Source organism: Microtus oregoni, unplaced genomic scaffold, assembly GCF_018167655.1.
Source record: "Microtus oregoni isolate MIOR12 unplaced genomic scaffold, Mior012 000074F_ref0000038, whole genome shotgun sequence".
Lineage (NCBI taxonomy): Eukaryota > Metazoa > Chordata > Mammalia > Rodentia > Cricetidae > Microtus > Microtus oregoni.
Window position 1 is genome coordinate 4,020,064 of NW_024544004.1, and position 27,220 is coordinate 4,047,283.

At 38.4% G+C, this 27,220-nt stretch overlaps 1 protein-coding gene and 1 non-coding gene across 2 annotated transcripts in view; one reads left to right on the plus strand and one right to left on the minus strand.

The window, feature by feature from the left end:
- LOC121441336 (membrane-bound transcription factor site-2 protease-like) overlaps window positions 1–17,614 on the plus strand; it is a 45,672-nt gene extending 28,058 nt beyond the window's left edge. Inside the window, exons 6-11 of the mRNA XM_041642465.1 lie at window positions 4,001–4,119; window positions 7,024–7,204; window positions 11,929–12,023; window positions 12,387–12,582; window positions 14,921–14,996; window positions 16,907–17,614. Of these exons, the coding sequence (XP_041498399.1) occupies window positions 4,001–4,119; window positions 7,024–7,204; window positions 11,929–12,023; window positions 12,387–12,582; window positions 14,921–14,996; window positions 16,907–17,129 (890 nt within the window). The 3' untranslated portion in view covers window positions 17,130–17,614. The remainder of the gene's footprint in view (window positions 1–4,000; window positions 4,120–7,023; window positions 7,205–11,928; window positions 12,024–12,386; window positions 12,583–14,920; window positions 14,997–16,906) is intronic.
- A 9,114-nt stretch (window positions 17,615–26,728) lies between these two features.
- LOC121441365 lies at window positions 26,729–26,835 on the minus strand. Its single transcript, XR_005973451.1, has one exon. It is a non-coding gene; the product is annotated as a U6 spliceosomal RNA (small nuclear RNA).
- Window positions 26,836–27,220: the final 385 nt, after the last annotated feature.

A 27,220-nucleotide genomic window follows, 5' to 3' on the forward strand; every position in this document is an offset into this window, starting at 1 on the left:
TTCTTTTAGCTGTATTATACAGTGTAGAATATTAGATGATTTAATCATATTAGCCAATTTAAGCACCTTTTAATCACTTTATGCCTTCCCCTCATACTGCCTAAGGTGCTGTTGTTGAGTATAATTTCTTTGATCAGTTAAGAATAGTGTTTGATTTAATAATATTTTGTCTTCAAATTGATTTCATGTTTGGTGTGTACTTTTGTGTGATAGAAAAAGCAAAAATAAAGTAACTGTTTGGAGCATTAAAAACATCTTGCTTGTGTGAATACGTTAGCTAGAAAATAAGGAAAGAGGAAAGTGTTGCTGGTGTCAGGTCAGTAACAATCAGTAATAGTAATTCTAACAGAACATCTGGTAGTGCACAGAACAGTGACAAAAATTATTTAGCCAAACTGTGTTTTGTGTCACTATTAAAAAACTGTGCTCTTGCGAAAGCAAAAGTGGTAAGAAGTATTTCGGAAGTATATTAATAAACAAAGCATTAACGGCCAAGAGTTTGTTTAGATGAGTGACACGTGTCTGCTCCACACACATACATCCGTGTTCGCCTAGCCATCGTTGGCGAATTCAGAATTTAGAGGGTAATAGTACCAACTGCAAGCTTGAAAGACAATTGAGAAGTACCCATAAAGTCGAAACCAGTGCTGTCATGTGACCGCACATTTGTTCACTTGTCCATTCCTGTTTCATTTACTAGCGACAGGGCAGTATTATGAATTAGTTTGTTCAGAGAAAATGCTAGTGTGTGAAATAAAGAGGAATAAAGAGGGGATTTCCTTGGTTTTGATTGTTCCGGTTTTTTTTTGTTTGTTTGTTTTTTTTTTTTTAGTTTTTTGAGACAGGGTTTCTCTGTAGCTTTGGAGCCTGTCCTGGCTCTAGCTCTTGTAGACCAAGCTGGCCTCGAACTCACAGAGATCCTCCTGCCTCTGCTTCCTGAGTGCTGGGATTAAAGGCGTGCACCACCACTGCCCGGCTCTGTTTGTTTTTTAGACAAGATCTTGCTCTGTAGTCCAGGCTGCCTTGAATTTTCACAATGTAGTCCTCGCTGGCCTGTAACTTACAGCAGTTCTGCCTTAGTTTCCCAAAGGCTGAGATTATAGGCATAACCCTCCAGGTTTAGATTGATTTATCTTTATTTTTTAATATTCTGTTTGTTTGATGAGGTTAGGAAAGAGGTGGGTGTGGCCAGGTTCTTGCTGTGACCTACATTTGAAGATCAGAAGACAACTTAAAGGAATCTGCTCTGTGGGACCTGGGAATGGAACTCAGGTCATCAGGCGTGGCAGCAAGAACCCTTACCAATCTAGTAATAGCATGGCCCCTTTTTATTTGCTTTTGTTTTTGATGAAGCTTTGAAAGTATTATAAAAAAGCATGAGTATATTATTAAAAGTGGGAAAGACATGATAACAGAGCTGACTGAACATATTGGGGTTTCTATTTGTTTGGGGTGTTGTTGTTGCTATAGTTTATTGGTCCAGGCTTTGTTACCCTATGTAGCCCAGGTTGGTCTCACTCATGAGCTGCCCCCACCCCCCCCCCACTCCGTGAACTGTTACATATTATTCTGTTTGTACAAAAAATAAGAATTCGTCGCATTAAAAATTAATTTACACTTAAAATAGGATGAGGTGGAATTCCCCCCTTTTTATATGTTTCTAGAGCTACTAAAAAACTGTATTTACGAAATAGTTGATAAAAATATTCCTCAGGAAAGCCGGACTGAGTGGTGGTGGGACACACCTGTTAATCCCAGCACTAGGGAAGCACAGGCAGGCTAATCTCTTGAGTTCGATGCCAGCCTGGTCTACACAGTGAGTTCCGGGACAGCCAGGGTTGTTACACAGAGAAACCCTGTCTCGGAAAAAAAATTCCTCTGGATTGTATGAGTGAGATAGCCATGAAGCATGCATGCTTAGTCGGACTTGATTATTTCAGAGTCTGGACTCTTGTTTTGGTCTCGGTTGTTTTTCTGCAGGTAGATCTTTAGTTTCGTGGTTTAATTTGTCCTTTTCTCTCCTCTTTTGTTTGAATTTTTTTTTTTTTGTCTAATAAAGCATTACGGTCCCCCTCCCCAACCCCTATCCTTTGAGGCCTATTTTAGCTCTTAACTGAAGCCCTGTGGAACAATACTTGGGTACTTTGTCTCAGCTGCCGGGCCACCTTCCTAGGCCCCGCCCCCTAAAGCCCGCCTTCCTAGGCCCCGCCCCCTAAAGCCCGCCTTCTTAGGCCCCGTCCCCTAAAGCCAGCCTTCCGAGAGCCCGCCTTCCTGGCCCCGCCCCCTAAAGCCCGCCTTCCTAGGCCCCGCCCCCTAAAGCCTGCCTTCATAGGCCCAGCTCTTCACAGCTCTTGCACATGCATCCTTGGATATACAAACAGTAAAAAAACATGCTGTTTATCACGATGCTGTTAAAACATCGTGATCTTTAATAGGTAGGTTTATATGGTGAAATGGCTGAGCCCTTAAAATCACATTCGCTTCTAGATAACCTGAGTTCAGTTCCCAGCAGCTTGCAACCGCTTATAGCTTCAGCTTCAGGGGATCTTATATATCTGGCTTCCACAAGTTCACACACATACAATAATTTAAAGACGTGGGGGGTTGAGACAGGGATTCTCATTGTAACAGTCCTGGCTGTCCTGGAATTGTCTGTAAACCAGGCTGGCCTTGAACTCACAGAGATCTAGATCTGCCTGCCTCTGCCTTCCAAGTGCTGGGATTAAAGGTGTGCGCCACCACCGCCCCACTAATTAAAATATTTTCAATGATGAGTTTATAATATTTTCTTTTGTACCAAATCTAAGACATAAAATCAATGATACTGCTATAATTTGGTATTTTTCCATATTTGCTAACCATATTTAATAAATAATTTTATACTGAGGTGTTGAGACAATTTGGCATTTGCTGCCAAGTGTCATGACGTGAGTTCAGTCACCAGGCCTCACATGTTAGAAGGCAAAACCGTCAACAAATTGTACTTTGACTCCCATGTGAAGGTATAGTGTAGCACACATGAGCAAGCACATGCACTAAAATAATATAATTTAAATTTTTTAAAAAATATTTATTTATTTATTATGTATACAATATTCTGTCTGTGTGTATGCCTGCAGGCCAGAAGAGGGCACCAGACCTCATTACAGATGGTTGTGAGCCACCATGTGGTTGCTGGGAATTGAACTCAGGACCTTTGGAAGAGCAGGCAATGCTCTTAACCTCTGAGCCATCTCTCCAGCCCCTAATTTAAAATTTTTAAATTGATACGTTTTAAAAAAAAATCTTTAAAATTTGTGTGTGTGTGTGAGCGTGCGGGCACTTGTATGTGTGTATGGTATATGCAATGTATATACAGGTACACTGACCTAAGCATGCATTTGTGGAGGCCAAGAATGATGTCCACACCTTCCCCCACCCCCCAAAATTTGGGGAGACAGTATTTCTCACAGAACCTAGAGCTCATGGCCAGTGAGCCCCCAGGATCTGCTGTCTTCACTCCAGCTGCTGAAATTACAGATAGGTACCTCTGTGCTCCGCCCTTATGCTGATTCTAGGGGTCTCGGTTCAGATTCCTATGTTTGCACAGCATGTGTTTTACCTACTGAACCATTTCCCTAGTCCTAAGAATTTTGCTTTCTAATTTCACCCTGACTTTCATTTGTATATGTTTGGGGTTATCAAAGAACATGGACATGTTTAAATTAAGGGTGTGTATATTTATTCTATAAAGACGGCATAGTTAGAAGGTTTTTGTTGTATTTTTATTAAACCATAATCTCATACAGCCTTCAGAATTATAGCATGTACACTTCAGATTTTAGTATCTGAAATGAAGGCAGACTTAGTAAGCATCTATCTGCTTAACAGTTAATAGAACCCTCTGCCTCGCAACCCTGTTCTGTTTATAATCTTATTAGAATGCCATGTGTTACAAAGTCCAGCAAACTGTTATTCTTGCTACTGTTGAACTTATTACTTTTATTCTCTCTCTTTTCAGGTATATGGCATAATTTTGTCCTTGCTCTCCTTGGTATTTTAGCTCTTCTTCTACTCCCAGTAATTCTCTTACCATTTTACTACACTGGAGTTGGGGTACTTATCACTGAAGTTGCAGAGGTAAATAATGGATTGCCTAGGGTGTCCTCTCACCAGATGCTCTGTTGTAATTCTTAAAATATTGTCAAATGCTAACATGGTGTTGGGAAATAAATTGGATTTTTTTTTAATGTCATGAAAATTGTTTTTCGTTCTGAGCTAAAGAGGTAATATCAAGATTTTGTATGTGGTTTATTGATAAAAATGCTTTATCTTTATTATTTTTATATTTCTGCTTTCCAATACTACTAAGAAGAATAATTAAACCTAGGTTACCCAGGCAAAACATTTTGTAGGAGTATTTTAAATTGTTTTTACTGAGCTATATATTTTGCTCCTCTCCCTTCCTTTTCTTCCCTCCCCTTCTCATTTTGTAGGAGTTTTAAGTTAACTGCTAATTCTGTGTTTTAGTAGCTACTATGATGCTGTCAAGACTTTATCTTTTCAAGAGGAAAATTGCCTTTGTCTGTATATTTGGGGATGTGATTCTATAAAGACTTATCGTGTGGTTTTGTTCACTAAGGATGTAAGAGTTTCTCTTGAATTTATAAAAATTTTATTTATGTTTATATATGCTACACATACGTGAGTGCCAGTAAAGGCCTTTTAGAAGATGTTGTTTGGTCTCCTGCGTCTGGAGTTAGAGGTGGCTGTAAGCTACCTGATGTAGATGCTGGGAACTGAACTCAGGTCCTCTGAAAGAGCAACAGTACCTACAAAGTCTAGAAGAGTGTCTTGGATTCCCTGGAGCTGGAGTTAGAGCTCCTTGAGAGCTACCTTACATGGGTACTGGGAACCGAACTCAGATCCTTTGGAAGAACAGCTTAACTGCTGAGCCATCTCTCTTGAATTTTAATTAGCTGGTATTTTGTATATGTTTATAATCTGTGTTCAAGTGAGTATGTGCCTGTGTGTGTGTTGATGCATATGGAGGCCAAAGGTTGACATCAGGTGTTTTCCTTAATGCTCTCCCCCTAATATGTATTTATTTATTGAGACAGGATCTCACTATATAGCCCTAGATGTCCTAAAACTTACTGTGTAGAGTGGGCTGGCCTTGAATTCATAGAGATCCTCCTGCCTCTGCCTCCTCAGAGTTGGGATTAAGGCTATACACCACCACATCGTTACCCCCTACACTTATCTTTTAAATTTTATTATTTTATATGTCTGGGAGTTTTGCCTACACAATACACACACATATGATTGTGTATATGTATACATACACACACATATACACACACACACGCCTAGGTCCCATGGAAGGCAGAAAAGAGTTTTGGATGCCCTGGAACTAGAATTACAAGTAATTGTGAGCCACTTTGTGGGTGCTGGGAGTCAAACCCTGGGTTTCCTGGAAGAATAGCCAGTGCTTCCACCACTAAGCCATCTCTCTAGCTCTCCTTCTTAATTTTTGAGACAGGGTTTCTCACTGAGCCTGGAGCTTACCCATTTAACTATGCTAGCTGGCCGGCAAGCCAGACTTAAGCCACTATATCTTTGTGTGTGTGGGGGGGGGTTGCTGGGGCTCCAGACTCAGGTCTTCACGTTTGCACAGCAAGCACTTACCAACAGCTGCCTCCCCAGCTTCTGTTCTGTTCATTATAGGTTTTGTTGTTGTTTATCCCCAGAAGGTGTGCACAGATTTATTTTTCTTTTTTAAAATTTCTTGAATTTGAGACAGAGTCTGACTGTGTAGCCCTGGCAGCCTCAGACTCTGTTTCCCCAGTGTACCGCCACACCCAGCTTATTTATTTGTTTTTAGAATTACATAATTTGTTTATTAAGTACACATTTATTCTGTTTCGCCTCTTTTTAATTTAAAAATAGTATTCTCTGACAAGTTCATATAATGTATTTGGGTCATATTCACTGCTCCCCTTACCTCTTCTCACATCTACCCCCACCTCTCTGTCATCCCCCACAACTTCATGTCTCCTTCCCCCCACTTTAATTTGCTAACCCATGGGCTTCAGTTTGTACTGTCCTTCTCTAGCCTTCTGGATGTGGGGCCATACATTGGAGAGTGATTCGTTGTGTCTTGGCTTTTTTTATTTTTTTTACATTAAAAAGTGTGTTTTTTTAACATTTAAATTTCATTTTATGTGCATGGGTAGGTGCTTTGTCAGTGTGTCTGTGTTCTGCTTGGATACCCACTACCCATGGAGGCCAGAAGAGTGCATTGGATCCCCTGGAACCTGGGTTTAATGACTGTCATGAGCCACTCTGTGGGTGCTGGCAATGGAAACTGCATCCTCTGGAAGAGCAGCCAGTACTCTTAACCACTGAGCCATCTCTCCAGCTGCTCACTCTTTTTGATTTTCACCTTTTTGTGCTGCTGGTAATCAAACTTAGGTCCTGGTACACACTAAGCCTATATTGTTTACCTTACTTCTTTGTTATTTTTTTTTAATTTTTCAAGACACAGTTTCTCTGTGTATCTCTGGCTATCCTGGAACTCACTCTGTAGACCACCAGGCTGGCCTCAAACTCACAAAGATCTGTTTGCCTCTGCCTCCCTCAGTGCTGGGATTAAAGTATTTTAATCTTAATCATCAATAAATAGGGATTTTAAGTTGTGAAAACTTTATAATATTGGTGAACTTGTGAATGCAATTAAAATTGTTTGACTATAAATTTTGGATTTAGAGATGGATTGTTTTATGCCATTATTCAAAATGATTATAATTTGAGGAAAGCTGTGAGCTGAATGGAAAGGAATGGGAGAGTGGAGAGGGTTGTTAGAGGGAGTTGGGGGAGCAGTGAATAGGCTCAAAATACATTCTATGAAATTCTCAAAGAACTAATAAAAATGTTAAAAAGTATTCTATTTTTAATTAGTGCAGTGTCTATTACCGTGGCTAGTTTTGATTGATTATAGCTTGCTATTATACATTGTCTGATTTGATTTTCCTTCTTTCCAAGGATTCACCAGCCATTGGACCCAGAGGCCTTTTTGTGGGAGACCTTGTCACTCATCTTCAGGATTGCCCTGTTACTAACGTACAAGATTGGAATGAATGTTTAGATAGCATTGCATATGAGCCCCAAATTGGTTACTGTATAAGTGCATCAACATTACAACAATTAAGCTTCCCAGTTAGAGGTGTGTGCATTCTTTCAATATAACATAATGTTTCAAGTACCAGTCCCTTCCGTTACTAACCCTGAGACCATATCTATTGATTTATTTTTTTCCAATTGTTTTAAAGCAAGCTATTAAAATAAATAGGCTCAAGCTAATAGATATTCTTCTTGGTATATTGGGTATTTGTTTCCTGTATTATATACTATCGAACCTATAATTTCTTTTATAGTATTATATTTGACTTCTAGAACTCAAAACACTATTGTTTGGGCTGGAACAAGTGATAGATTTGTTTTTGTTTTTTTGTTTTTGTTTTTGTTTTTTTGAGACAGGGTTTCTCTGTAGCCTGTTCTGGAACTAGCTCTTGTAGAACAGGCTGGCCTCCAACTCACAGAGATCCACCTGCCTCTGCTGGAATTAATGGTAGCTATTTATTATGTATACAGTGTTCTGCCTGCATGTATGACTGCAGGCCTAAAGAGGGCATAATATCTCATTACAGATGGTTGTGAGCCACCATGTGGTTGCTGGGAATTGAACTCAGGACCTGTGGAAGAGCAGCCAGTGCTCTTAACCTCTGTGCCATCTCTCTAGCCCCAATACAAGATTTGTATAATGTGTGCAATGACCTGAGTTCTATCTCTAGTACCACAGGAAAAAAGTAATTGTAAAAATGTGTAAAATCAGCTGGATGTGGTGGTGAGTGCCAGCACTCAGGAGGCAGAGGCAGGTGGATCTCAAAGAAAAGAATCCCTTTTTTTTTCTTACTAAAATATAGCTAAACAAAAGCAGTTATAGAAGTCATGTGTGGGTACTAACATGTCCAAACCTATCTGGGGTAGTGTTTTTCAGTGTGTTTTGTATAGCAGAAGTCCAGGGAAGTTGTCTTGACTTCCAAAAAGAGCTGGGAAGTAGGTTTTGTTGGCCTGTGCAACAGGTGGGAAGGCAGAAGCAAGTTTCTTCTGGGAACCTACTAAACTTAGTTAACTCAGAAAAGGTCACCTCCCAAATTCTTTCCAGATTTAATTTTTCATATATTCATGAGCCTTTTATATTTTTTTCCGAGTGATTATATTTTTATTGTTCTATACTGAGGAGAAATAATACAATCACTACTGTTTCTGATTTCAGGCTCCTTATTATGACCTTTAACAGCAAAGTGTAGTTAATCTACAAATTCTTTCAAGCTGTACAAGATATTATTATTTTGTTTTTGTTTTTTATTATTATTATTTTAGTAGTAAGATCTAATTATTTTGTAGTAAGATCTAATGGTTCTCTGAATTTCCTCTGTGTCTGTGGTTATGTCCCCCTTTTCATTTCTGATCTTATTTATTTGCGTGTTCTCTCTCTGTTGTTTAATTAGTTTGGATAGGGGTTTGTCAATCCTGTTGATTTTCTCCAAGAAGCAACTTTTTGTTTCATTGATTCTTTGGATTGTTTTCTGTTTTCTATTTTGTTGATTGCCGCCCTCAGTTTGATTATTTCCAGTCTTCTACTCCTCCTGGGCGAGTCTGCTTCTTTTTTTCTAAATCTTTCAGGTATGCTGTTAAGTCCCCGATGTATGCTTTCTCCGTTTTCTTTAAGTGGGCACTTAGTGCTATGAACTTTCCTCTTAGCACTACTTTCATCGTGTCCCATAGGTTTGAGTATGTTGTCCCTTTATTTTCATTAAATTCAAGGAAGACTTTAATTTCTTTCTTAATTTCTTCCTTGACCCAGGTGTGGTTCAGTAGTTGACTGTTCATTCTCCATGAGTTTGTCGGCTTTCTGGGGGTAGCATTGTTGTTGCCTTCTAACTTTAATCTGTGGTGATCTGATAAGACACAGGTGGACACTGAGATTTTTTTGTATCTGTGGAGGGTTCCTTTGTTTCCGAGTATGCGGTCAATTTTCGAGAAGGTTCCATGAGCTGCAGAGAAGAAGGTATATTCTTTCCTATTTGGTTAGAGTGTTCTATAGATGTCTGTTACGTCCATTTGCTTCATTACCTCCAATAATTCTCTTAATTCTCTATTAGGTTTCTGTCTGATTGACCTGTCCATTGGAAAGAGAGGTGTATTGAAATCTCCTACTACTAGTGTGTGTGGTTTGATGTCTGCCTTGAGTTCTAGTAATATTTCTTTTACATAAGTGGGTGCTTTTATATTAGGGGCATAGATATTCAGGATTGAGACTTCATCCTGATGAATTGTTCCTGTTATGAGTATAAAGTGTCCATCTCGATATCTTCTGATTGATTTTAGTTTGAAGTCAGTTTTGTTAGAAATTAGTATGGCCACACCTGCTTTTTTCTTAGGACCATTTGCTTGAAACACCTTTTCCCAACCCTTTACTCTGAGTAGATGCCTGTCTTTGTGGTTGAGATGTGTTTCTTGCAAACAGCAGAATGTTGGATCCTGTTTTCATATCCAATCTCTTAACCTGTGCCTTTTTATAGGTGAATTGAGACCATTAATATTAAGTGATATTAATTACCAGTGGTTGTTTACTCCAGTTATTCTTATTGTTTTGGTAGTAGAGTTTGTGTGTCTCCCTTCTTTGAGTTGTGCTGGTGAAGGGTCGCTAGATGCCTGAGTTATTGTAGGCAGTGTTGGCAATGTTGGATTCCTTGGGTTGTGATTTTCCTTCTATTACTTTCTGTAGGGCTGGATTTGTGGCTATGTATTGTTTAAATTTGTTCTTATCCTGGAATGTCTTGTTTTCTCCATTGATAGTGAACAATAGGTTGGCTGGGCATAGTAGTTTGGGTTTGCATCCATGGTCTCTTAGTTTCTGCTGTACCTCTATCTAGGACCTTCTGGCTTTCATTGTTTCCATAGAGAAATCAGGTGTAAGTCTGATCGGTTTACCTTTATAAGTTACTTGGCCTTTTTTCCTTTGCAGCTCTTAATATTCTTTCTTTAACCTGTATATTTGTGTTTTGATTATTATATGGTGAGGGGATGTTTTTCTTTGATCCAGTCTGTTTGGTGTTCTGTATGCTTCTTGAATATTCAAAGGAATATTTTTCTGTATGTTGGGAAAGTTTTCTTCCATAATTTTGTTCAAAATATTTTCTGGGCCTTTGAGCTGTGACTCTTCTCCTCCTTCTATTCCTATTATTCTTAGGTTTGGTCTTTTTATTGTGTCCCATATTTCCTGAATGTTTTGTGATGAGAATTTGTTGACTTTGCTGTTTTCTTTGATCAGTGCGTTTATTTTCTCTATGGTGTCCTCAGAATCTGAGATTCTTTCTTCTATTTCTTTTATTCTATTGATTATGCTTGTTTCTGTAGTCTCTGCTCGTTGACCTAGATTTTCCATATCCAGCTGGTCCTCAGTTTATGTTTTCTTCCTTTCTTCGATTTCAGTTTTCAATTCTTGAACTGTTTCCATTACCTGTTTGATCGTTCTTTCTTGGTTTCCCAGGGTATCATGTATGTATTTACTCAATTCTTCAAACTTTTTGTTATACTTCTCATCCATTTCTATAAGGGCGTTTTTTACATGTTGTTTAAGGGACTCTATTGCTTTCATAAAGTCAATTTTTACCACTTCTTCTATGTTAGGGTGTTCAAGTCCTTCTGTTGTAAGATCATTGGGTTCTGGTGTTTTCATGTTGTTTTTCAGATTATTGGGTGAATTCTTGCCTTGTCGTCTGCCCATCTCCTCCTATCGATGCTGTCTAATCGGTCTTTTAAAACCGGATCAGGTTTCTCTGCTGGCCAGGGGCTCCTCTTTCAAAATGCCCTCGCTCTGTTTCCTGGCTCCTGCCGGTGGCCAAGATCCTTCTCACCCCTCAGAAGGGTCTTCAGGAACAGGACCAGGCTCCCCGTTTGCCAGGGACCTCGCCAACCAAAGCCCTACCTCTTTGATTTAATTGTAGTGGGGCGATCTGCTCTCGGTGTTGCGCGCCGGTTCCTGCCTCCTGCGTCTGCGCCGTGCTGGTCCCCGCCGGTCCCAGCCGCCTGCGGCCTACATTGTCTGCCCTTAGTATTAAAATTTTTCTTTATTTCTAGATTTATTGTGTGCATGTTTGGGGGGGGGTTACAATTGTATGGAAGTCAGAGAACAACTTTATGAAGTTGTTTCTTCCCTTCCACCTTTCTGTGGGTTATAGAGATGGAACTCGGGTCATCAGGCTTACGTAGTTGAGTGACAAACACTTTTTCTCACTAAGCTATTTTATCAGCCCCTTCCCTATTTTTTAATACTTGGGTTTTTCTTTTTTAACATTCTAGTGTTAGTATGCCTTCTAAGTTTCTTCAGTTTATCACAAAACTCCTTGTTTTTGAAAGGCCATGTGTTTATTGAAACTGAGTCACTTGTTTTCTCAAATTTTACAGTCTGGTCTTTTTCAAATTTAGAGGCTTGATTCAGGATCCTTTCCTCTCCCTCTCCTCCCTTTTCTCTGTCTCCTGGTGTCTCTGCCTCCAGCTCTCCTTCCTTCCCTCCCTTTAAAGTATTTCATAGGTAATGCTTGGTGCTTTTATTTGATATTGGTAGATGTCCAGATGTCTGGTATTCTCTTGTTCACTAATATTAAGAATTTTTTTAGTGACCAATCTGATTTTTTAAGGTTGAAACATTTGTTACAGTCCCTTACTCCCCACAGTCCCTTTTCCAAGCAGGCTGGCCTTGAACTCACAGAGATCTGCCTACCTCTGCCTCCTGAGTCTTTTATGTCTTTAAAAAGCAGAATTTTAAACAAATATACTTCTATGTAAATAGATTCTAATAAGGACTGTGTTTCTTTTTAGCATATAAACGACTAGATGGTTCTACTGAATGCTGTAACAATCACAGCCTCACAGATGTATGTTTTTCCTACAGAAATAACTTTAATAAGCGTTTGGTAAGTTGTTCTGAAGGCAGTTCTACTTGTCTGATATAATTACTAAAATAAATAGATAAAGCTAAAGCAAAAGTTATAAAGCTTTCTCTTTTTATTCTATTTACTTTGTGTCATTTAATTAAGACCTCTGTGTTTCAGATATCACATTTTATCTGAAAATCTAAAAATCTATATTGGTATGATATCCATATAGCTAAAATGGAATATTGAAATTTAATTTATAGTAGTTGTACAATGATAGCATTCCTTTTATATGAAAGCAATTTCTAACCTGCTGGGTGACAAGAAAAACATGAAGGAATGCAACCTAGATTTTTCTTGTTAATAAATAATTTCTAATATTGATTAATATTGTATTTTTAGCATACATGTCTACCTGCCCGGAAAGCAGTTGAAGCTACTCAAGTTTGTAGAAGCAATAAAGATTGCAAAACCAGTTCAAGTTCAAGCTTCTGTATAGTACCGTCTTTGGAAACTCACACTCGATTAATAAAAGTGAAACACCCACCTCAAATTGATATGCTGTATGTAGGACACCCACTGCATCTTCATTACACAGGTGGGTCTTATTGGAATAGACTCTTAAAATATCCTTAAGATCATATATATTCTTAGTTGCAAAAACTCGATACAAATCCTTGTGTTGATTCCATTTATTATAAATTTGATCACTTATCTATCAAAATTTTATTAACTTGTTCTTAAGCATTAAGTGGAGTTAAAATAGAAGAAAAAAAGAATTAACCTATAGAGAATGACACTCTTTGCTTCCTGATGATTTTTGCCCAAGTCAGATAGATAATCTCTGATGTTTTCTGAGTTCATAAAATGTATCCAAATTCTCCAAAATGGTGGCAAGAGCTGCATGCTCTTGAGATTACCAAAATACATAAAAGTGCATGACACATAAATGCTTTTGTCTTTTGAGGCAAGGTCTCATGTAGCCAAGACTGGCCTCAAACTCCCTATGGAACTGAGGACAAAGTTGACCTCCTGATCTTTGTGTTTTTCACTTTCTGAGTGCTGGGGTTATAGTGGGTATACCACCACATCCTGTTTTATGTGGCCCTGGGCATAAAACTCAGGACTTCATACATGCTAGGCAAGCACTCTACCACCTATGCTTTATCCCCCATCCAACATGAACATCCCTTGTAGAAGGAGCTGCAGGCAGGCCTGCTTTTCATCCTGCCTACCTCCTGCACAGCTAGATTAGCCCCGGAAATAACAAAACACAAACTGTATTCATTTAAACACTGCCTGGCCCATTATATCTAGCCTCTTCTTGGCTAACTCTCATATCTTGCTTAACCCATTTCTAATAATCTGTGTAGCACCATGAGGTGGTGTCTTACCAGGGAAAGATTCAGCATGTCTGACCTGGTGGCTGGCTCCATCGCATCTGACCTCACTTCCCTTCTTCCCAGCATTCTGTTCTGTCTACTCCACCCACCTATGTTCTGACCTATCAGGCCAAGCAGTTTATTTATTAATTAACCAATGAAAGCAACAGATAGACATATGACCTTTCCACATCAATCCCTTGCCCTTGACAACCACTAATATACTTTGTTTCTATAAATGTGCCTGTTCTATACATTTCATATAAATTGAATATTTTACAGCTGGCTTATTTCAGGTAGCATAGTGTTCTCAATGTTCATCCTTGATTGACCATATTTCCTTTATCTATTTATCAGTAGATGAATATTTGCATTTTATGCTATTCTTTAAAAGGTTTTTTTGTGTTCATTGTTTTTACTTTTAGTCAGAGACTTAATATGTAGCCTTGGCTGGCCTGCAACTTGCTACATACACCAGGCACACCTTAAACTCATAGAGATATGCCTGCCACTGTCTCCTAAATGCTGGGAGTAAAGGCAGGCACCATCTTGCACAATACTGCTTCATAGTTTTTGTTCTTTTTATTTTTCAAGAGAGGGTTTCTCTCTATAACCCTAGGTATCCTGGAACTCACTTTGTAGACCAGTCTGACCTCAGACTCAGAGATCTGCCTGCCTCTGCCTCCTGAGTGCTGGGACTGAAGGTGCGCGCCACCCCATGTAGCTTGCCTTAGAGTTGTATAGTAGGAGACAACCTGTATCGGTTTTCTTGTTTACTGGTTTGATGTTAAGTGACTTCAGGCAGCTATTCTCAATAAATGAAGAAATGGTTCTAGTTGGGGTTAATTTTGAAATGTGGACTGTGAGTTTTGCCTAATGTCGGGATACATTTTAGACCAAAACAGGGTTATGGAATCTACAACATACAGGAACTTTAAAGATCCCCTCATGTTAATCTTTATGTTAGCAATAAAAAAGCAATTATTTTAAATAGCATAATAGTTGGAACAAGTGTAATTTTTAGAATACTCCTCTTTGAAAGGATGAGAATGCTTTTGATATAACTTACATTTTCAAGTCACACTCTATATTTGGTAGTCATAATTGGTATGTGATCTGCTTTATCTTAGCTGTAACCTCAAAACATAAGTATACATTGGGACATGAGCTTTTTAATTCCACTATATTTAGTAGATGTTTATTAGCTGATTTCTCTTCCTCCTTCCCTCCTTCTTTTTTTCCTTTCTTTTTTTTTTATTTGTTTGTTTTGTTCTGAGACAGGATCTTACTGTATAGCCCTGCCTATCCTGGAACTTGCTTTATAGACCAGGCTGGACTCACAAAGATCCTCCTGCCTCTACTTCCCAAGTAATGGAATTAAATGTCTGGCCCTGATTCCTTATATATGAGGTATATAGCTTGCTTGCACATGTGTAGGAAAGTTTTGCTCATCCATGTTAATAGACTAGTGCAGGTTTTGACCATATGGTAAATTTATAGTGTTGTTGCTTATCTGATATGGATAATATTTATTATTCCTTTTTTCATTTTTAGTGAGCATCACAAGTTTTATCCCACGTTTCAACTTTCTAAGCATAGATCTGCCAGTGATTGTGGAGACATTTGTCAAGTATCCTTTCGGGTTTGAAAAGTACATTAAAAGTGTGTTATTTGTAGCTTCATCGTTTTTACCTTGAATAAAGCATTACAAATATAGGCCTTATTATTTAATTTCTTACAGCCAAAAAAACGAGAGAGACTTTAAAGATGAAAGATATTAGCCAGGCAGTGGTGGCACACTTCTTTAATCTCAGCACTCAAGAGGCAGAGGCAGGAGGATCTCTGTGAGTTTGAGGCCAGTCTGGTCTACAAGAGCAGGTTCCAGGATAGGCACCAAGGCTACACAGAGAAACCTTGTCTCGAAAAACAAACAAACAAACAAACCTGAAAGAGATTAGGTTTTACCGTTTAGCATGTGAGGGGAAAGTCAGTGGAGAAAACTCATCGGGTATGGAGAAAGGTTAATATACAGAGAGGAGGATTGTGGGAAGAACAGCAGGCAGGCATTTTAATAGCTTGAATCCCAGAAAGGCAGTGCCTGAAGCATACAGAGAGCGCAGATTCTCCTCAGAGGAGTTTTTTGTTGCCATTTCTGTTTTCCTCAGAGTTCCAAAGAACTTTCTCCACCAAGACGCCTCTGGTATGTCTGTGTACCATGTTCATGCAGTGTCCATGGAGGCCAGAGGAGGGCTTGAATATGGTTGTGAACTGCCTTGTGGGTACTGGGAATTGAACCCATGTCCTATGCAAGAGCAACTACTGCACTGCTGAGTCATGTCTCTAGCCCCACAAAAGCGTATATTTTTACAGAAAACATAATGGGAATGTGTAGAGATGCCTATAAGAAGGTGCAGAAAGGTGTAGCTTGAGGGTTAATTTACAAGAAGTTTGTAAAGGATGAGACTTCAGTTACTCGTGAGATGAGGTGATGAATTCTCCCCAACTTGAACTTTTTTTTTTTTTGAGACATGGTCTTACAGTGTAGCCCTGACCTGACTTGCTCTTTAGACCAACCTGGCCTCCACCTCACAAAGATCCACCTGCCTCAGCCTCTACCTCCTGAGTGCTGGGATTAAAGGCATATAGCAACATCATCCTGCCAGACTTGAGTTTATTAATAAATTCCAGATAGTGGTAGTACATGCCTTTAATCCATCAGCAGAGGCAGGTGGATCTCTGTGAATTTGTTGCCAGCCTGGTCTACAGAGCGAGTTCCAGGACACCCAGAGCTGTTACGTAGAGAAACCCTGTCTAGGAAAAAAAAAGTAGTTTTGAGGGCTGGAGAGATAGCTCAGCAGTTAAGAGCACTGATTGCTATCCCAGAAGACTCAGGTTCTATTTTGAGCACCCACATAGTAGTTCACAACGATAACTCCAATTCCAGGGGATCCACACACCTGTTCTGACCCCATGACCATCAGTATGCATGTGCACACATACATTTACACAAATACACATATATGCACATAAAATAAATTTTTTAAGTAATTTGGGGACTGGTGTGTTGGTGCATACTTGTAATCCTAACACTTAGGAAGCTGAGACAAGAATATGACCAGTCTGTGCAGCAAGACCCAGTCTCAAGATTAAAAAAAGTAAGAACATGGGGGCTGGCATTATAGTTCAGTAGTAGAACGTTGCCTAGTGTGCACTAAGCCCTAAGATTATTGGCTGTTTTTTCCTTTATTCCTTAGTGCTACATTTCTTTCCCTTTGTTGTAACTTTAAAGGATTATAAAAGTTTAATCTTTTTAGGAATCCATTTTAGATTTGTTAGTTTGCCTTTATTTTTCTATTCAAAGTTTTTGAACTTCAAAGTACTATTAACTTCTTTGTCTTAAAGGCCAGAGCTGTGGAAAAGAGTGTCACTCTTACAGTAGAGAAGTCTACTGTAATCTCATCTCCCTGTCCATTGTCTTCTGACTTCTCAAAAGTTTCCGTCTGGACTTGGCAGCTAGCTCCTTAACTCATCTTTACCCAGGTATCTGATTTCTCTTTCTGGAGCTCTGGCTATTGTTAATGCAGTGCCCTGCTTTGCCTTAGATGGTCAATGGATTTTAAACTCTTTTCTGGATGCTACCCTTACCTCAGTGATTGGAGACAATGACGTTAAGGATCTCATAGGATTTTTCATCTTGCTTGGTGGCAGTGTACTTTTAGCTGCCAACGTGACACTGGGACTCTGGATGGTTACAGCACGGTAATATTTGCTCTCTTCCAACGGAATGTCTGAAGTACAGCTAAGTGGGAATATCTGTTGCCATTGAAATTCTTACTGGATATGAAATGTAAAGTGTTTCCTCAAAACATCTTGACCAACACCTTTGAGCTCCAATATCTAGAGAATCCAAACTCTGTAGTAAAAAAGGAGTGGAAGAAATGAAAAAGCGTAATTCCTGGCTACATTCTAGTTTTAAAGATTGAATATGCAAATTTTGAATGTTTGTGGAACAATTTATAAACAAGTGAAAATTCATTCATGTGATACCATTTTGTGTGACTATATAGCATTTTGGAATAGTAAAAGGGAAAGCAGAATCTGGTAGTAAAATTGTATATGTGTGTGGTACCAGAGTTTGAAATAGGGCCTCACTTATGCTACTTATGCTAAGCAAGCTTTCTACCACTAAGCTATATATCCTGCCCCAGGAAAAATTTATTGAAAAGTGCCATTAAAATGATGTAGGGGTGCACACCTTTAATCGCAGCACTTGCCTTTATGTGTTTGGGAGGCTAGGCAAAAAGGATCATGAATTCAAGGTCATCCATCTTTAGCTACATAGTGGGTTCCAGGTCAGCATTGGCAATATAGCAAGACCCTTCCTCAAACACACACACACACACAAGTATCATTAAAGATTTAGGGATGGGCTCAGCGGTTAAGAGCATTGTCTGCTCTTCCAAAGGTCCTGAGTTCTATTCCCTGCAACCACATGGTGGCTCACAACCATCTGTAATGAGATCTGGTGCCCTCTTCTGGCCTTCAGGCATACACACAGAAAGAATATTGTATACATAATAAATAAATATTAAAAAGTATGAATTTTTAAAAAAAGATTTGGGGACACTAGATTTTGGTTAAATGGAAGACTAAGCAAGTGTTCTTGGTTTTATTGTGCTTGTCTTTATCTTGTTTGTAAAGTATTTTAAAGTTTAATGGTGTATTATTCTATACTCTGAATACCAAGGTCTGATTATAATTAAAGCAGTAAAATTCTATGAAAGTATCTGCTAACATGGAAGCAAAAACTCTGTACAAGTGATAGCAAGTAAATGGACAAAGTCGAAAGTAGCTAAGGCCTGTGATGAGATAAGATAGTTTTGTGGCACAAGTATTGCCTTTTTCATTTCTCCATGCTTGTTCTATAAAGTATGCTGCAGGAAGAATCTCCCACAGCAGCATTTGAGCTCAGGCAGTTAGACATGAATTTGAGATCTAAGCTGAGGCCTCTAACAGATCACAACAGAGCAGACATTTCAGCAAGTCTAGTATCCACTTTATAGAGTTTTGCAGCTTCGAACTCTTCTGGGGTAGGCCTTTTCCTTTATGCTGCAATAGCATTCACCCCTGAGCCGTACTCTGTCCTCACCAGCGTCTAGTATGTTTCTCTCTGTTGGGGGATTAAACACCCGATCTTTGTTTTCTGTCTTCCCCAAGCTACCTCTGTGAGTACACAAAGACTTTGTGGGATAGTGAGAATGACTGTACAAATACTGATTTTCCAGAGTCTAGTAACACACTCTTAAGCCCTGAAGAACCTCAGTCGGTCTTGTGGGTAGCAGTGGAACCCTGGGAAATTCAGAGTCAGCTGGCCAGTGTGAAACTGTTAGTCGTTGGGATATATGCACATATTTTTTTCTTTCATGAAAAATATATATTGGATGAAACACACACACATTAGAAGTAATGAAAGTCAATGCTCCATTCACTAATAGCCAGATATATACCTCCTTCCTGAAGTAAGGTACTTCATGTGGTTACCTTTTTCAGAACATTAGTTATCTTAAGCGCCTAAGACTTTTAAATTAATTTTTAGAAATCTTTTACATGTTATTACAAATTTGTCTTCCTTATTTAATATAAACCATACACTTGAATATCATTTTGAGATATTATTAATGTTAGGCTGTTCATTGCTAACAATACTAAAGGCATATGCATTTACTAATTTTTAGTTTTTATCCCAGAAAATATGGTATTTATTGTCGTCTAAGGTCACTCAGGACCAAAATATATTTGCATACTAAAAATGCACAGACCTTTTCAGGTAAAACAGACAATGTCATGAAATACTCATATAAGTAACGTGATCACATGTATTAAATAGTTTACTAATGAAATGTATGTGTTTATATCATTTTTTAATACTGAGGAGAACAATTACTGTTTACTGTGGTACTTATAGAACTGAGCTTAGCCTCACACATGCTAGCAAACCTTCTACAACTAAATAACCCTATAGGCCATGAAAATATTTTAATAAGAGGACATTCTATCCACTAACTTCATTTTCTAAGTGAAAGCAACAGCAACAACAAAACAAAACCTCATTTCATATTCTCTGCTGAACACCTCTGTCAGCTACCTGTAGGGTCAGGGTGTGGGACCTTCTCTCCTCCTGGAAGTCCAGCAGATTTGTATACAAATGGCTTCATTGATTAAGAAAGGAGATGTTACATATTGTCTCTTCAGCTTCACTGTGGACTGTTCTACTCTTAGGACTGTGTCATTCATACTCAGCTTTGTCTTCCTACAGTGCATGAGATATCAGAAGTGCTTAATTTGCTTGAATGGTGATTGGTGTATACTTATGGATAGAAAAGCATGCTTCTATTTAAGTAAGCTGTAAAAAAATTATTGAATATTTACTGTACATATATGTTAACATAACAAAATTTGAAGGTCTTTATGTCCCTGATGTGTTATCATTTTTCTGGGGAAAAATCCATTTTAGTTTCTTTAGAGCAATTAGAAAAATGAATTATATTGGAAAACGAATTATGTTGGTGATTTTGATGAAGTATCTTTGTGTTGTCACTTTGTTCAATGGTAAGACTTTATTCTCAGTCTTCCTATTCTGTATTGTTTACATTTTAAGGTTTTTATTTTAATCAGATGTAATTATAAAGAATGCATATATTATTTTCAGCATCTTAGTTTGAAGAGACATACAGCTAAACTTGACTTTTTGATAATCTATTCTTAGTCATTGTGTTAACAACAAATTGTAAACGTATGCTTCATAGTGATGTGACTCTGTCATCATTGTGTCCTTGGTATTTATTGAGCATCCACATACTGGTGGCACACAGATATTTTTCAATAACTTCTGAGTGAGCTGTAATTCATTTTTAGGCTTTAACTTGATGGTATAATAATTGTCAGAATTTGATGTTTAGCAATAAAAGAACACATGTAAACCAGCATTTTTCATTTATCATCTGGCTTGTATTTTTTTAATACTTGATCTTAGTCAAAAGGAGAAGAAGCAATTTACACTTTTTGGTGTACTTTTTTCTATAGAAATGTTCCCCCTTATGTAAAGTACGATCTTGGTTGTTATTAAATTCTTGATTCTAAAAGTGGCCTTCCATTTCAATTTATATAATTTGTATATGGCAGTTACTATAGTCCTCAGAAAGAAATCTTTTAAGTAAGGTGTCCATGTTTATAAGTTTGGAAGTGTTTGCTTTAAGGAAAAAAGACAGCAACATTTCATTACTGGTGTGTGTGTGTGTGTGTGTGTGTGTGTCTGTCTGGTGTGCACTAATATTATTATATTAATATAATTACAGTATATTATTGCAAAACTGTGCATGTGGAGGGAGGCTGCATGTGCATGTAGAGGAAGACATTGGATGTCCTTCTGTATGACTCTTCACCTTATCCCATGGAGACAAAGTGTCTAAAACTGGAGTTAGGCTTGCAGCCAGCAAGCCCCAGAGAATCTCCTGTCTGCACCCCCAAGGGCCCTTGAGTAACTGTAGTGCATGGCCACACCCAACTTTTAGCATGGGAGTCAGAGTCTGATCTCAGACAGATCCTTTTGCTTACAGAGAAAGTGCTCTAACCTACAGAGGGCTTACAGCTTTGCCTGGAATCCACAGAGATCTGCCTGCCTCAGCCTACCATGTGCTGGGATTAAAGGTATGTAGCCCCACATCCAGCAAGTCTACTTACTATCTTTTCTAGTTTCCCCACTTTCAGACCATACTTACAGCATTCCTTTCTTACATTTCAACTACTTCGTTTAATAAATGTAATGGGTTGTAATGTTTCTTTTTAGGTTTTACATATCAGCAGACAGCTACAATGCAGGTAACACTGCAATTTACAGAATGTGTACTTCTCCAGTACAGGCCACCCCCTTTCCATTATGGAAATACATAGCAAAAAGGTTAGTAATCAGAAGTGTGTCTGGAAACTAGAATTGAAGGAAAATTGAATAATGCAATTTAGGGTACAAATTACATTATTTTGAAATTGGGGAAATGTTTTTATACTGAAAATAGAAATACACACTCATAGGAAATGGGTTAATGAAATAATAATTTATTGAAAAAGGATATTCATAACTAGTAAGCTATGTTTTCAAGTTGACAGTATATTAAGTATTTTCCCATTTTATTAATATTCTAATGTTAGCTGGACGGTGGTGGCGCACGCCTTTTATCCCAGCACTCGGGAGGCAGAGGCAGGCGGATCTCTGTGAGTTCGAGAACAGCCTGGTCTACAAGAGCTAGTTCCATGACAGCCAGAGCTACACAGAGAAACCCTGTCTCGAAAAACAAATATATATTCTAATGTTATTTCAATAGCTGTATAATACTGCTGTGTTAAGTATGATAAAAACGATACCAGCTCTTTACAATTTTGTACTTTATAAGTATCTTAGATTGGGTTAATATTGCTATGGTGAAACACTATTACCAAAAGCAAGTTGGGGAAGAAAGGGTTTACTTGTCTTACACTTCATTATCACTGTTCGTCTTTGAAGGAAGTCAGGACAGGAACTCAAACAGGGCAGGAACCTGGAGGCAGAAGCTGATGCGGAGGCCATGGAGGGGTAATGCTTACTGGTTTGGTCATTGTGGTTTGCTCAGCCTGCTTTCTTGTAGATCCCAGGACCACTAGCCCAAGGGTGGCCCTGCCCATAGTGGGTTGGGCCCTCCTCCATCAATCATTAACTAAACGACTCCCTCACAAGTTTGCCTACAGCCCTATCTTATGGAGGCATTTTCTTAAAGGAGATTTCATCTTCTCAGATAACTCTACCCTTTGACATAAAGTTAGCCAGCACAATAAGTAAAGGCATGAGGAATATACTTGAAATAGTTGTTTATATCTATGATTATATAAAATTTAGAAACTCAGGAAAATTCTAGATGAAACAATTGGATGTCTTGAAATCTGAACAGTGTTTTATATATACACATTGTTTAGTTGAGTTTTTCAGTTAGGCAGATATGCAAAATAACATCTTTAATTTGCATTTTTGTTTAGAAAAAAAATCAACATTTAAAATCTGTTTATCTGTCAGTTTATTTTGTTTAAGCATATCCTTTTCTCGTTTTCAGTTTTGAAGTGTATGTGTGAAGTGGATACACATTCAGTTAAGTATTTGGGAGCTTAGTTGTGTGCAAGTGTACACATGTGCTCATGTGTGTGATAGCCTGGGACTAATGTCAGAAGTCAACCTTATTAATTTCCCTCCACCTTATTAATTGAGGCAAGCTCTTTTGGTTGAACTCCTAGCTTATCAATAGCTAGTCGACTTCTCAGAGGATCCCCTGTCTCCACCTTCTAAGAGCTGGCGCCAGGCCCACCCAGCAGGTGTCATAACTTCATCCACATGCCTGCTGATTGTGTAATAAGTGCTTTAAGTACTGAGCAATCTCTCCAGGCCTTTTTTTATACATTTTTTCATGGGAAAGATTACCTTACTGCTTTCCCTCAATTTTGTTTAAGTGTAATGCTTATCTTTATGTTGTTTATTTTACTATCTGTCACTCTTTGCCTTTGTCTCTTTCACCTTTGTTGATATGTTTTGAATGTCTTCCCCACTCCAAGCTTTGACTAATACTTTTTGTTTTAATAATTTTATGATTTTTTTCAAAGACTTGACTCTTAAACCAACATGTGATTGATTTTACTATTGGTGCTATCAGGGATCTATACAGCAAGTCCTTTCTTATGCCTCTGTGAGACTCATGGTGTCAGGTCTTCTGTTGAGATCCTTCATTTTGTGCTGATCCTTAGAGTTGAGGTTTTTTGTAGGGTGAGAGACAAAAATTGTTTCACTCTTCTACATGTAGTGAGTGATCCAGTACGACCAGCACCATTTATTGAACATGCTCTCTTTTCTCCAGTATATTTTGGCTTTTTTTTGTCAAAAACTAGGTGGCTATCATAGTGTGGTCTTACCAGTAGTCCCTCAATTCCATTTCATTAATCAGTGTATCTGATTTCAAGGAAAGGGTGCAAGAACACAGTGGTATAAAGGGTCGAAGTGAAATAATGATATGGGAAGTGTTAACAGGGGTGGCGGCTGAGAAGGCAAGATAGAGAAGGGGATATGGGAGAGACAACAAATACAAAGGCATTTTGAAGGAGTCATATTGAAATCTACTGTAGAAGCTTCCAAAAACATGTGCATATATAAAAACAGTTGAAATGGATACCATTGGCTAACAAAACGTCCAATGCCAGAAATGGGTTACCTCTTTTGGAGTTGTTGGGCATTGAGGTCCCATAGACACCTGCTCCACCGCTTATACACTGTTGCCAACGCTCTTGATTACACTCCAGAAACTGAAAGTAAGACGCTATTACTGAAGATACTATTTGAGTCATGGAACTTGAGAAACTAAGCTGGTACACAGTGTATATGGGCAGCACAAATTGTACAGAGAGGACACAAAATTGGGTGGATAGAAAAGAGGAGTGGATTAGAGAGGAGGGTGGGAGGGGTAAACATGATCAAGATTTATGAAATGTCCAAAGAATAATTATGAGGAAAATAAAATCATTAAAAAAAATGAGTACCCTTGCCCATTGAGCTGTCTTGCCAGCCCTAATCTACCAATATTTTATCAGTTTAATTTATAGGCATTCAGAAAAAGTAGGTTTTTTTTGTCCCAGTGAACTGGCATGTTTGAAGCTTACACTCAAATGGATTTCCAGGCAAAGATAATAAAGTCATTCCAACAAAACTTTGAACTTTGAACTTCAATTGAAAGTTTGAAGGGATGCCTTGGTACTTGTCCTGATATTTTTCTTTTTCTTTTTTATTGATTTTTATTGAGCTCCACATTTTTCTCTGTTCTCCTCCATGCCTCTCCCCTCTCCACTTCAACTCTCCCCCAAGGTCCTCTGCTCCCAATTTACTCAGAAGATCTTGTCTTTTTCTACTTCCTATGTCGATTAGATCTATGTATGTCTTTCTTAGGGTCCTTATTGTTGTCTAAGTTCTCAGGGATTGTGGTTTGTAGGCTGGTTTTCTTTGCTTTATGTTTAAAAACCACTTAAGACTGAGTACATGTGATAATTGTCTTTCTGTGTCTGGGTTACCTCACTCAAAATAATGTTTTCTAGCTCCATCCATTTGCCTGCAAAATTCAAGATGTCATTATTTTTTGTGCTGTGTAGTACTCCATTGTGTAAATGTACCACATTTTCCTTATCCATTCTTCGGTCGAAGGACATTTAGGTTGTTTCCAGGTTCTGGCTATGACAAACAATGCTGCTATGAACATAGTTGAGCACATGTCCTTGTGGCACAATTGAGCATCCTTTGGATATATACCCAAAAGTGGTATTACTGGATCTTGAGGAAGGTTATTTCCTAATTTTCTGAGAAATCACCACACTGATATCCAAAGAGGCTGTACCAGCTTGCATTCCCACCAGCAATGTAGAAGTGTTCCCTTTTCCCCACAACCTCTCCAGCATAAGTTGTCCTCAGTGTTTTTGATCTTGGCCATTCTTACAGGTGTAAGATGTTGTTAAGGTGTCAGAGTTGTTTTGATTTGCATTTCTCTGATGACTAAGGATATACCACTGTGTTCTTGCACCCTTTCCTTGAAATCAGATACACTGATTAATGAAATGGAATTGAGGGACTACAGGTAAGACCACACTATGATAGCCACCTAGTTTTTGACCAAAAAAAAAAGCCAAAATATACTGGAGAAAAGAGAGCATGTTCAATAAATGGTGCTGGTCGTACTGGATCACTCACTACATGTAGAAGAGTGAAACTTAATTTTTGTCTCTCACCCTTCTATTTTGTTGATTTCAGCCCTCAATTTCATTATTTCCTGACGTCTAGTTCTCTTAGGTGAGTTTGCTTCTTTTTGTTCTAAAGTTTTCAAATGTTCTGTTAATTCACTAGTGTGGGATTTTTCCAGCTTCTTTATGTAGGCATTTAGTGCTATGAACTTTCCTCTTAATATGCTTTCATTGTGTCCCATAAAATTGTGTTTGTTGTGTGGTTATTTTCTTTGAATTTTAGGAAGACTTTAATTTCTCCCTTTATTTCTTCCTTGACCCATTGATGATTCAGGTGAGCATTGTTTAATTTCCATGTGTTTGTGGGTTTTCTGGAATTAGTGTTGCTGTTGACTTCTAGTTTTAAACCATGGTGATCTGATAAGGTACATTGGGTTATTCTAATTATTTTATATTTGTTGAGGTTTGTTTTGTTACCGAGTATGTGGTCAATTTTTGAGAAGGTTCCATGAGGTTCTGAGAAGAAGGTACATTCTTTTCTGTTTGGATGGAATATTCTATAGATGTCTGTTAAATCCATTTGAGTCATAACATCTGTTGCTTCCCTTATTTCTCTGTTCATTTTTTGTCTGACTGACTTGTCCAGTGGTGAGAGGGGAGTGTTGAAGTCTCCCACTCTTAGTGTGTGGGGTTTAATGTATGATTTAAAATTCAGAATTTTTTTTTACATATGAGGGTGGCCTTGTATTTGGTGCATAGATGTTCAGTATTGAGATTTCCTCTTTTTTTAAAAATATTTTATTTATTTATTAAAGATTTCTACCTCCTCCCCGCCACTGCCTCCCATTTCCCTCCCCCTCCCCCGATCAAGTCCCCCTCCCTCATCAGCCTGAAGAGCAATCAGGGTTCCCTGACCTGTGGGAAGTCCAAGTACCACCCACCTCCATCCAGGTCTAGTAAGGTGAGCATCCAAACTGCCTAGGCTCCCACAAAGCCAGTACGTACAGTAGGATCAAAAACCCATTGCCATTGTTCTTGAGTTCTCAGTAGTCCTCATTGTCCGCTATGTTCAGCGAGTCCGGTTTTATCCCATGCTTTTTCAGACCCAGGCCAGCTGGCCTTGGTGAGTTCCTGATAGAACATCCCCATTGTCTCATTGTGTGGGTGCACCACTCGCAATCCTGAGTTCCTTGCTCGTGCTCTCTCTCCTTCTGCTCCTGATTTGGACCTTGAGATTTCTGTCCGGTGCTCCAATGTGGGTCTCTGTCTCTGTCTCCTTTCATCGCCTGATGAAGGTTAATATTCAGGAGGATGCCTATATGCTTTTCTTTGGGTTCACCTTCTTATTTAGCTTTGAGATTTCCTCTTGATGGATTTTTTTTTCTGTGACTAATATGAAATGACCTTTGTCTCTTTTGACTGATTTTAGCTTGATGTCTATTTTGTTAGATATTAGGATAGCTACACCTGCTTGTTTCTTAGGTCCATTTGATTGGTATATTTTTTTCCCAACTCTTTTTCCTTTGTAGCTCTTAATATTTTTCCTTTACTCTGTATGTTTAGTGTTTGATTAAAAATATGGAACACTTCATGAATGTGCTTGTCATCTTTGCACAGGGGCCATGCTAATCTTCTCTGTATCATTCCAATTTTAGTATATGTGCTGCCAAAGAGAGCACTCCTTTGCAGCTCTTAATATTTTTTTCTTTACTGTATATGTTTAGTGTTTTGATTATTATGTGGTGAGAGGAGGTTTTTTTTTTTGATCCAGTCTATTTGGTATTCTGTAAGCTTCTTGTATATTCACAGGCATATCTTTCTTTAGGTTGGGAAAGTTTTATTTTGTTAAATATATTTTCTGTGCTTTTGAGTTGAACTTCTTCTCCTTCTATATCTATTATTCTTAGATTTGGCCTTTTCATGGTGTCCCATATTTAGTGGATATTTTGGGTTAGGCTTTTGTTAAATTTAATGTTTTCTTTAACTGATGAGTCTATTTCCTCTATTGTATCTTCAGTACTTGAGTTTCTCTTTTCCATCTCTTGTATTCTTCTGTTCTTGTGG